Raw genomic sequence first — 9,755 nt, 5'->3', positions numbered from 1 at the left:
TTTTCGTTTTTGGGGCAATGCTATGAACGAAATACTTCGGAGTAGTCAGCGACAAGAAAACTTCTGTTCACATTTCACATCGCGATTACAACAGTTGGTATTCATCCGCGCTTGCCGCCATTTTATATAACCACGCTAATCTATTTTTTCCAAAATTTTATTTGTACAATTATTAATTTTGTTAAAGACTAAATTACCTTTTATTTTATAACTATTTATTCTGAAAAATATCAAAAATAGTTATTTAAAAATTAACTTCTTTACATTTTGTGACAAAAATTTATTTTTAGAAAGACGCCTAAAATTGTTTAATTATTAATTTTAAAATAAGAACAATATTAGCCATTAAATTAACACAAAACATTAAAAAGTATGTTATTACCCAATACAAATTAAAAAGAAATATAGGAAAATTTAACTAAATATTAAATTTAAGCACAACTGTTGTCACCATAAACAAACCTAAGCTTTGGTATTAAAAAATAACATACCAGATATTAAAAACTTTGTAAGATATTTTCTATTAAAAATAATGTTTTATATTCATCAAAAATCTTTTTTTATTTGTGCTAAAAATTTATTCGACTTTTTGTCCTCAATTTAATTTTCCATGACGTCAGGAGCAATCATGCGTGCCGTTACTCAGCATTTTTAATAATAGTAAATAAATAATATTTTTAAAGCACGAGTTTTAAAACAAACAAGTAAGGAGTAATGGCGAGGCAAGGGTTGGACTAGGAGGTGGATCGTTGCCCATAATTGTTCAAGTTTTTGGTAGAATATAAATAAATTTTCATTTTTTTTAATAACACTATTTCTTTATGTAAGTAGTCAGATCAGGTGGTGCTGATAAAGTTGCAATTCTCTAAAAAACGTCTTTATTTTTATAATTCAGATGGGCATAAAACACATTATATTGGTATTGTCGGGTAAAGGGGGAGTAGGCAAAAGTACGTTATCTGTACAAATAGCTCTGGGACTTAAAAATGCTGGAAACACTGTTGGAATACTGGATGTGGATCTGTGTGGCCCTAGCATTCCAAAAATGCTAAATCTTGAGAATAAAACCGTGCATCAATGTGACCAAGGTTGGTTACCTGTCTATGCTACACAAGATAAAGCTCTGTCTGTGATGTCTATTGCTTTTTTGCTAAGTCACAAAGATGACCCGGTAATATGGAGGGGCCCAAAGAAAAATGCAATGATAAAGCAGTTTATTGATGATGTGTTTTGGGATGACTTAGATTACCTTGTCGTTGATACTCCACCTGGTACTAGCGATGAACATTTAACAGTTGTGGAATGTATGAAGGGCAAAGCAGCTGGTGCTGTGTTGGTATCTACACCCCAATCTGTAGCAGTAGCTGATGTTCAGCGTGAAATAACTTTCTGTCGCAAAACTGGAGTAAAAATTCTTGGAATGGTGGAAAACATGTCGGGGTACAGCTGCCCACATTGCAATGAATGTGTTCTTGTGTTTTCACAAGAAGGGGCAGAAAACCTTGCCAAAAACAATAACATACCCTTCTGGGGTCGAATACCTTTGGACCCCACGATTACAAATTCATGTGAAGGTTTATTGGATCCGAACCAAATTAATACGGATGCGAAAGCTGCTATAACCCAAGTTATCACTAACCTTATCGAGGCAACAAAATAAACGAGTTATGATTAATTTATTTCTTATTGCAAAGTTAAACACGCAGAATGTGTACCGGTGAGCTTTAAATTAGGTAAAGACAACAAATTATCAAACACACACTAATTCACTGTTGCATAATGCCTAAGCAAGTATATTAAAAGGCACGATAAAAGAGAAATTTTTAAACTAATTATATGACTTTTAGATTTTTATTTTCAGCATTGTATCGTACCCAGAATATTTGTTCTTTATTACAATCGCTGTTGGTAAGCCGCCCACCCAGCATTGCGGTATTCTGTTGCCTCGGCGACCCTGTTAGGACTTTCAACAATTCCCCTTCCCACTATAATTATATCACTTCGTCGATTTCTTATCACTTCATCTGGGGTTAAATATTGTTGTCCCAGATCATCCCCCCCTTGTGCTAATTTGACCCCTAAATGAATATATTTAATTTTTGGGTATGTATATTTAAATACCATATATTAAATGGGTAATGGATTAAATAAATTGGTAAAGTCGATTTCATAAAATAATTAGGTTTACCTGGTGTAAAGTGTATAAAACCCGGATTATGAGAAACTTGCGAAGTACAAATAAATCCAATAACAAAATCAGGGTGTTCTTCTGCGAGCTTAATTGTTGATTCTGTGTATGAATCTATGGCTAAATTTCCCTAGAATAGTATAAAAGGTTAAGCATATGACAAAAACAAAAATTCAAGATCTTACGAATGTAGTTACAAACGAAAATGGATAGCATATAAAGTTTTTTAACAATATACCTTAGTACTCATTTGGGCTATAAGCAAACATGCTCTATCATCTCTTCCCCTTACAACAGATTTTAAACCCTTTAATATACTTGATCCAGGTACAGAATGAGCATTGATAATATCAGACCAGTCCGCTATCTTAAACATACCAGCTAGAAAGTCGAAAAAAAAAACTGCTAAAATTTTAAAATCTACAACTGCTAGAGTTTTTTTTTTACCAATAATCACGTTACTATCGCCTGAAAACTTAAGTTACAGAGCAAGTCAAGTACAAAATATAGATAAAAAGGGGTTTAGGGCATAGTATATATACTTTAATATTTAACATACAATGTCATACCTCCATATTGTAGTTTAACTGTATTTCCAATATCTGCAAACTTTCTGTCTTCAAATAAAAGAAAATTGTGATGTTTTGCCAGCTTAACCAGCTGTGAGCTTACATTTGGTGTAAAATCATCCAGCGCATCAACATGTGTTTTTAAAGCACAAATAAGCGGACCTTCCAAACACAAAAAAACAGTCAAAAACAGAAAACATTAAAAATTTTTAAGTTGCATATTAATCAAATTAGTTTATTTAGGGTATTTGCTACCCAATGTTTAGGTTGTGAAGTCGGCCTATCCAAATCCAGGAAAATTTCATTTTAAAGGGGATTTATCACAAATCATAGTTCACCAATATACCTAATGTGTTGGCCAGTTCTAACAACTCAAATGAACTTTCAACATCAGCAGATAAACACAAATTGGTTTGCTTTACTTCCATTATGGTAAATAGTTTACTAGCTAGGGCATGTTTGCAATACGAGGCTCTTTGACCGTAAGACTCGATTTTTCTGTTATTTCCATACACTTTGGCAGAGGTTTGTTCCATTTTCTCGATAACAACTGGTGATATGGCTTTAGCATTCGAGGATTGATTGGTTGATATAAATTGTTTAACCTAAAACATTTAGCAGTAAAAGTAAAAAAGAACAAAAAATTAAAAAAATAGTAGAAACCTGTTCAACAACAGTAGAATCTATTTCTCCAGCTTTGCAAAGAACCTCCACAACTTGTGTTAAGGTTAAAATGCTTTTCAAAGTAATTCCTTTTCTTAGGAGTGCTTCAGTTCCTAAAAAAGAACAAAATAATACATAATTATATATATTTACACCATAAAATAATAGACTATTCATTTTAATTTTTCTATTAAATTTTAAATAATTTCCAATATCGGTTACCTCCTTGTTGTCTGTTTAACAACACAACTGCATCACTAACAAGTAACCCATGAGCTTCAAGTAGATTTGCAGTTTCTTGTACACTGGAACCAGTTGTTACAACATCTTCTACAATTAAACATTTATCACCTAAAAGTAAAACTGGAATTAGTTTCGAAAGTATTTTTTGTATGTTATTAACCTCAATTTGAGAGAGCCACTTCACAGCCGTGACTTAGTGTAACATTTATTACCCTAACCCTATCGTTTAAATTGCCTTATGTTGCATCGCTTCAACATTAAAGCAGCAGGGATTGAACTCATGACTTAGTGTTGGGAAGCCAAGTGTTCTTACTTCCATACACCACTGTCAATATTTTAACAATATAAAAAGATTGCAAAAATTTTATCCGCTTAAAAAGTTGTTGTAAGAAAAAGTTACTAAAAACAAACACTTAAACTTACCTTTTTCGTAGCACCCTTCCACCATCTTTTTAGTACCATAATCCTTAGCTTCCTTTCTTCTAATTAACATAGGAACATCGTACTTGGTTGACATACAAGTTGCCATTGGTAGGGCAGTGTAAGGTACTCCACATATTGTTGAAAATTCAAAGTTGGCCTCCTTTGAACAGGAATATAAAAGATCTGACACTTTTATTAGAAGACTGGGGTAGGAAATTATAACCTAAAATAGAATAAAAATATTTTATTTAAATGGATTTATTGGTCAAAAAAAAACTTTACTAAAAAAATTTTCATGATAGTTAAATATTAAATTATCGAATATTATACCCTTAGGTCAATGTACACTGGTGATTCGATCCCACTTTTTAAGGTAAAAGTTCCAAATTTGATGGCATTTATTTTATACAGTTCCAGTATTAGGTCATGGTGGTTACTACTAGCTCCCATTATTTACAGTTTAAATTTTCTAGCAAGAACAAAAATAAATGAAGTTAAATATTACAAACAAAATAGTGCATTTAAAACATTAAGAAAAAATAAAGCAAATAGTTTCAAGATAAAACTGACATTAAAATAAATCTACTTTGCTTTAGAAGGGCTCTTCATAGTCTTTAGATTATATATAAGTAAAAAAAATAAAGCAAAATTTAAATAGTTTTACAAGGTGGCATAATACAGGCTGTGGTTTGGTATACAAGCTCTAATTAATATATTACGGTTATAAGCCCTATAGAAAGTATAAAACAAAAAATAAACATGAGAGCGAATATATGTTCTTAATTGAACATTTTTAATATTTTGTTAACCATAGCACAGAAGTACAGCAATATTTATCAAGCATTTAAATTGCTGACCAGGTTAGACAACTAGTGTAAAAGAAAAACTAGGGTACAAGTACCCAATTGTAATGCATATTTCAACTTTTATCAATAGATCGCAGGTATTTATGAAAATGAATAATATTCATTTCAGTTGACTTTAAAAAACGATTTTTAAAAGTTTTTTTTAGCTCCTTAAAGCTTCAAGTCTCTGCTTCATTAAGTCTTCTTCCTCTTCTTCTTCACTTTCACTCTCTACTTGTGGATAAGATGCAGATGGGATTTCAGCATTAGGATGTTCAGGAAGTTTACCAAGAGCACCTTGAGTTATTTCAAACAAAACTTTATCGATTTCATCCTGTGCCGCTTCGTCTACCTCCTCGTCCTCATCCAAGGTGGAGAAGGTGTCTTCCATCATCTCTTCAACTATTCCCATTTTCATCATTTCTTTGGAGAGCTCCATCATTGAGTCTCTAACCTCCGAGACTTTAACTAAAGATTGCATCATCTTCATAATATCTGTACTCTTCTCAAAAGCACCTGAAACACGGACCATCGAAGCTTGATTTTTTATCCCCATTTCAACAGAACTAATCTGAGCTTTGGAAGCGTAAATCCGACTGACTGCTTTCCTTGCATTCACAACTTCTTTTGCGAGTATTGCACAGGTGGTTTTATCCCCCTTTTTGGCTGCATCCTTCAAAGTCTTTTTAACCTTATCTTCTTCTCGTTTTATGTTTCGAATTTGACGGTCCAACAAACGTGATTCTTTTCTTAGTGCTGAAGTCATCTCTCTTACTTTTGCCCGAGGGTCGACAGGTGGAGTTTTACCAAATAATCCCATTTTATTTAAAATTACCTTCTACAAAATAAAGTAAGGTAATTCATTTTTTATTAACATACATAACATACATACAGCAGTACAGACAGATATTTATTTTAAATTAACTAGTAAATATACGGTCTTACTGAATTTTAAAGTGGAACCACTTGACATAAACTATATAGACAAACACGTGACTATGACTAATATTTGAATATCTAGTATACAAATTTCGGGATTGTGTAAATAATTTTTGAAGTAACTTTACAAATAATTTGTCAATCAAACTATGTTGGTATCCAAGTAAAAACTATGCCTGTAACATTTACTTATCGTATATTAAAATTGCCTAAAAGTTATTTTTATAAAATAGCATCACCTTACAACTTTACATCCTAACGCAAAACGTATAGGATTCCCAAAATAGTATTTTCTAAAGTAAACACTTTAATAGTTTTACAAATTTGGCAAAGATATATTTTTTATACGCAAACTTATGGGAATAAAATTTTATTTTTAAATATAGATAATAGATTTATTTAAATAAGTAAACGTTATTTGTAACAAGTTTATTCAAACAGAAGTAACATAAAATTTAACTTTTAAAAATAAGAGTTCACGTGGAAAGTGTTTACTCTTAGATTCCGTGTCCATTAAGTTCGCGCTGAAATCAAAGTTTATTATTAAACAGGTGACTACATAGTATTAAGTTGTTTTTCTAATATTTTGCGTCGTTTTTTAATATTTTACTTTGCATTGGATATAGCAATATAAAACTAAATTGACTAAGTGATTATGTTTAAGTAAATAAAGTAATATGGAGTCCGCGATTAGGCATGTTTCAACGGAAAGTGATGTTGATTTGGAAGAGCTCGTAAGATGCGTTACACTGGGAAAATCAAGAGTAAATACCTGAATCTTATGTTTTTAATATAATTAACGTATTTTTTTAATTAATAATGAGATTACATTGTATGCCATGGTCAGAAATTAAATTGTAAACCATTAAATAATATTTAGTAATTTCGGCATGTTTTAAATCATGTATATATATATTTCATTTTTCTTTTTATATTTATTAGATGAATCCCAACAGTCCTGAAAGCAAAGAGTTAAAGCGGTCATCCCCATTTTTAATTGAACAAGATTTTAACCCGACCAATATTTTTCTGCCAACAACAAACTCACATGACTCCGACAAAAACTCTACCTTCCCGACATTTTCAAAGCGCAATAAAGTTGACTTTGAGTATCAAAAAGACGAAGAAAAAAAATTGGACATTGATAATCTGCTCGCAAAAGTTACTACTAAACCAATTAAACCCTTAAAAATAAATAGGGATCCTGTAAAAGTTGGACCCATTGTTAACCCCATTGTTAAAAAAAGTGTACGGAAAAGGACATTATATCATGATGCGAACGAAATGTTGATGGATGTTCCATTTTCCAAAAAACTAAATTTATCTTCAAATACAACATTAGGTAAGTAGTGACCCCTTAAACAAAAAGTAACAAAATAATTAAACATTTTATTGCATAATGCAATTAATTTTCATTTACCTTTCACCTCTTATTCATATTAAGACGATAATATTTCTTTTGTAGAAACTTCCTTAATTCAAGTTCCAAAAATTATATTAAAGACAAAACAAAAGGAAAGGGGACTAGACTTGAACAATGTTAAGGATACTGAATGCCCATCGCCAAAAGTAAATAAAGATGTTGATTTATTTTTGAAATCCACCACTGAAAAAACAGGACTGTTAAAAAAAGAGAATAAAGTATCCAATAGTTTACATGCTACCTTAAACAGCAATTTGGAGGAATTAAAAATAACCAGGGATAAAAATCAAGTGCCTTCATCACAAATTACCTTAAAAGATCAAACTGTATGTAGTGAGACACAAAATAAGGAAAAAATAATTGAAAATTTTACTGATTTACAAATTCCTCATAATAACATTACTGCCACAATACAAATTTTACCGAATAAAAAAACAGATTCTGAAATGCCAGAAAAAACAATACCTACATTATCTTTATTGGTGAACAATAAAAAATCGAACAATGAAATTGAACAAGATCCTACCCCGAAACAAGACAGTTTGAATCAAAAAAATGAGATTATTAATGTAGATAGCTGTGGTTCTAATCAATCTAAAAATGTGGCAGTAGATATATTGCCATCAAATTTAATACAACCCCTTCTAAATGAAAGAGCTGTTAAATGTCCAGATGGCAACAAATTTCTGGAGGTGCAAGATATTATTATGAAACAACAACCTACTAAAGACACTGATACTATTAATGATACTCGATGTCAAAAATCACAAGATAAAATTATCAACTTGACAAAAGATACAGTTAAAAATTCAGATCCAGAGAACAAAAAAGTTCTTGATATGCAAGATATTAATATGAATCAACAACCATGTACCACTACTGACACCATTTCTGACATTACCATTACTGACACCAGTTCATGTCCAAAATTGCAAGATAAAGTTGTTGCTGTACCAGTTGATTCTGAACCATCAGTACAAATGATTAAAACTAACCTTGAAGAGAACAAGCCCCATGATCAAGATGACCTACAATGTGATATTGTTGTCCAAGTTACTGCTTTTGAAGATCAATTGGAGAATGATATTAACAAACCAATGGACAGTTCAGAGAATAAAAATGGTGAAGTTGAATTCTTTTTTAGCTCTAGCTTATACATAAATTAAACCGTGACTTTAACGATTTATTTTTTTTAGATTCGGAAAAAATTCACAGTGACCGTAAACCAATGGACAGTTCAGAGAATAAAAATGGTGAAGTTGAATTCTTTTTTAGCTCTAGCTTATACATAAATTAAACCGTGACTTTAACGATTTATTTTTTTTAGATTCGGAAAAAATTCACAGTGACCGTGGTCCCTTAACAATACCGGTACTTGATAAAAGCAACAACAATAATGCCAAGTAAAATAAATAATAATTATATATTTATTTGTACCCTGATGTGCCTTGTGACTTTCAATTTAATTAATTTCATTTTGTTATAAGTGAGAGTAATGCCAAACAAGGAAGAAGGCTTCGAAAAAGAAAAATTTTACCCCCAATCAAGGTAATCACATCTTTAAAAAAAATAAAGCCTGCTGTTATTCTAGAATGTTGTAAATGGTATTAAGACACCTGGCCGAATACAGTACCACGGAATCTCTTTTTCAATGTTTATATTATAGGTTAGACAAACGCCGATGGGTTTACCCAAGCCTGAAAGACTTGCAAAGAAAAAGTTCAGTTTGGAAGAAATCTACACCAACAAAAACTACAGTACTCCTTTGCCCAAATCTTTGGAGACTATTTTCGAGTTTCCAAAAGAAACGAAAGATGGTTCACTGAGGTAAATTTTGTGTTGCTGTTCAAATTCAATATTGATAACAGTTCAAAACTTTTTGTTTTACAACTTCATTTAGGTATTCAGAACGAAGAAAGAAAATAAGAGCTATGTATTTTAACACAAATCCTGCTGATAGAACACCGAAACAATCAAAAAAGGTTTGGAATTACAAATTTAAAAACGCTTCTAAAATAATTTAGAAAATTTATATACATATTTATGCCAATTTTAAACTAGAAAATTATATTACAGAAAGGGGTGAAACTAAAGTTTCGTGCTACAAGGAGTAATAAATCCAACAGCGCAGAATCAGACAACAAATTATCCACGATTTTATCGACCCTTGAACAACAACTAAAATTAAACAACTTGTCGTGATAAAATAATATTATTAAAATTTTTATATATGTTTAATTAATGCGTTTGTCGAAAGTATAATAAAGTTACACAATTTGTTTGATGCTTTTAGTGTTATTTTGGTGCCGATTTTAAAAGTTAAGTAGGCTAACATGTAAACATGCGAATATTTTTAAATAAATTTTTTTTCCAAATTTTAAGGTTTACTGACAAAAAATATCTGTGAAAACAAAAAATAACAAAGTTAGTATTTTAAATAAATCTTTTTAATATTATCTGAG

General features: G+C 31.0%; 4 protein-coding genes across 4 annotated transcripts; 2 read left to right on the top strand and 2 right to left on the bottom strand.

Annotated features, from left to right (window-relative positions):
* Window positions 1-671: 671 nt before the first annotated feature.
* On the top strand, window positions 672-2,240 carry LOC145746203 (cytosolic Fe-S cluster assembly factor nubp2-like). Its single transcript, XM_082564418.1, has 2 exons — window positions 672-774; window positions 896-2,240. Exon 2 carries the CDS (start codon window positions 896-898, stop codon window positions 1,658-1,660), a length of 765 nt encoding a protein of 254 aa, XP_082420544.1. The 5' UTR covers window positions 672-774; the 3' UTR covers window positions 1,661-2,240.
* LOC145746202 (uridine 5'-monophosphate synthase-like) lies at window positions 1,643-4,555 on the bottom strand. Its single transcript, XM_082564417.1, has 9 exons — window positions 4,417-4,555; window positions 4,087-4,309; window positions 3,643-3,771; window positions 3,421-3,533; window positions 3,104-3,362; window positions 2,758-2,919; window positions 2,427-2,569; window positions 2,189-2,318; window positions 1,643-2,078 (listed from the first exon to the last, which is right to left on the bottom strand). Exons 1-9 carry the CDS (start codon window positions 4,534-4,536, stop codon window positions 1,894-1,896), a joined length of 1,464 nt encoding a protein of 487 aa, XP_082420543.1. The 5' UTR covers window positions 4,537-4,555; the 3' UTR covers window positions 1,643-1,893.
* A 532-nt stretch (window positions 4,556-5,087) lies between these two features.
* Window positions 5,088-5,765, bottom strand: LOC145746204 (charged multivesicular body protein 3-like). Its single transcript, XM_082564419.1, has one exon. It carries the CDS (start codon window positions 5,749-5,751, stop codon window positions 5,095-5,097), a length of 657 nt encoding a protein of 218 aa, XP_082420545.1. The 5' UTR covers window positions 5,752-5,765; the 3' UTR covers window positions 5,088-5,094.
* A 729-nt stretch (window positions 5,766-6,494) lies between these two features.
* On the top strand, window positions 6,495-9,632 carry LOC145745514 (uncharacterized). The gene is made up of 9 exons (XM_082563613.1): window positions 6,495-6,634; window positions 6,813-7,212; window positions 7,336-8,415; window positions 8,490-8,546; window positions 8,621-8,696; window positions 8,781-8,841; window positions 8,960-9,120; window positions 9,194-9,275; window positions 9,370-9,632. The coding sequence occupies exons 1-9, from the start codon at window positions 6,548-6,550 to the stop codon at window positions 9,493-9,495; spliced, it is 2,130 nt and encodes a 709-aa protein (XP_082419739.1). The 5' UTR covers window positions 6,495-6,547; the 3' UTR covers window positions 9,496-9,632.
* The last annotated feature ends 123 nt before the right edge of the window (window positions 9,633-9,755 follow it).

This window comes from Corella eumyota, chromosome 3 (genome assembly GCF_963082875.1).
Source record: "Corella eumyota chromosome 3, kaCorEumy4.1, whole genome shotgun sequence".
NCBI classification, from domain to species: domain Eukaryota; kingdom Metazoa; phylum Chordata; class Ascidiacea; order Phlebobranchia; family Corellidae; genus Corella; species Corella eumyota.
Note: the sequence above shows the minus strand (reverse complement) of the source record. Positions and strands in the feature narration are given on the sequence as shown.

Coding starts and splice junctions, on each gene's coding strand:
- LOC145746204 (XM_082564419.1), bottom strand. CDS start 5,751: ATGGGATTATTTGGTAAAACTCCACCTGTCGACCCTCGGGCAAAAGTA.
- LOC145745514 (XM_082563613.1), top strand. CDS start 6,548: ATGGAGTCCGCGATTAGGCATGTTTCAACGGAAAGTGATGTTGATTTG. Junction 8,697..8,780: donor AGCAACAACAATAATGCCAA/GTAAAATAAATA, acceptor TTTTGTTATAAG/TGAGAGTAATGCCAAACAAG. Junction 8,842..8,959: donor AAATTTTACCCCCAATCAAG/GTAATCACATCT, acceptor TTTATATTATAG/GTTAGACAAACGCCGATGGG.
- LOC145746202 (XM_082564417.1), bottom strand. CDS start 4,536: ATGGGAGCTAGTAGTAACCACCATGACCTAATACTGGAACTGTATAAA. Junction 2,920..3,103: donor AGAACTGGCCAACACATTAG/GTATATTGGTGA, acceptor TGTGTTTGGAAG/GTCCGCTTATTTGTGCTTTA. Junction 2,319..2,426: donor TAGCCCAAATGAGTACTAAG/GTATATTGTTAA, acceptor ATACTATTCTAG/GGAAATTTAGCCATAGATTC.
- LOC145746203 (XM_082564418.1), top strand. CDS start 896: ATGGGCATAAAACACATTATATTGGTATTGTCGGGTAAAGGGGGAGTA.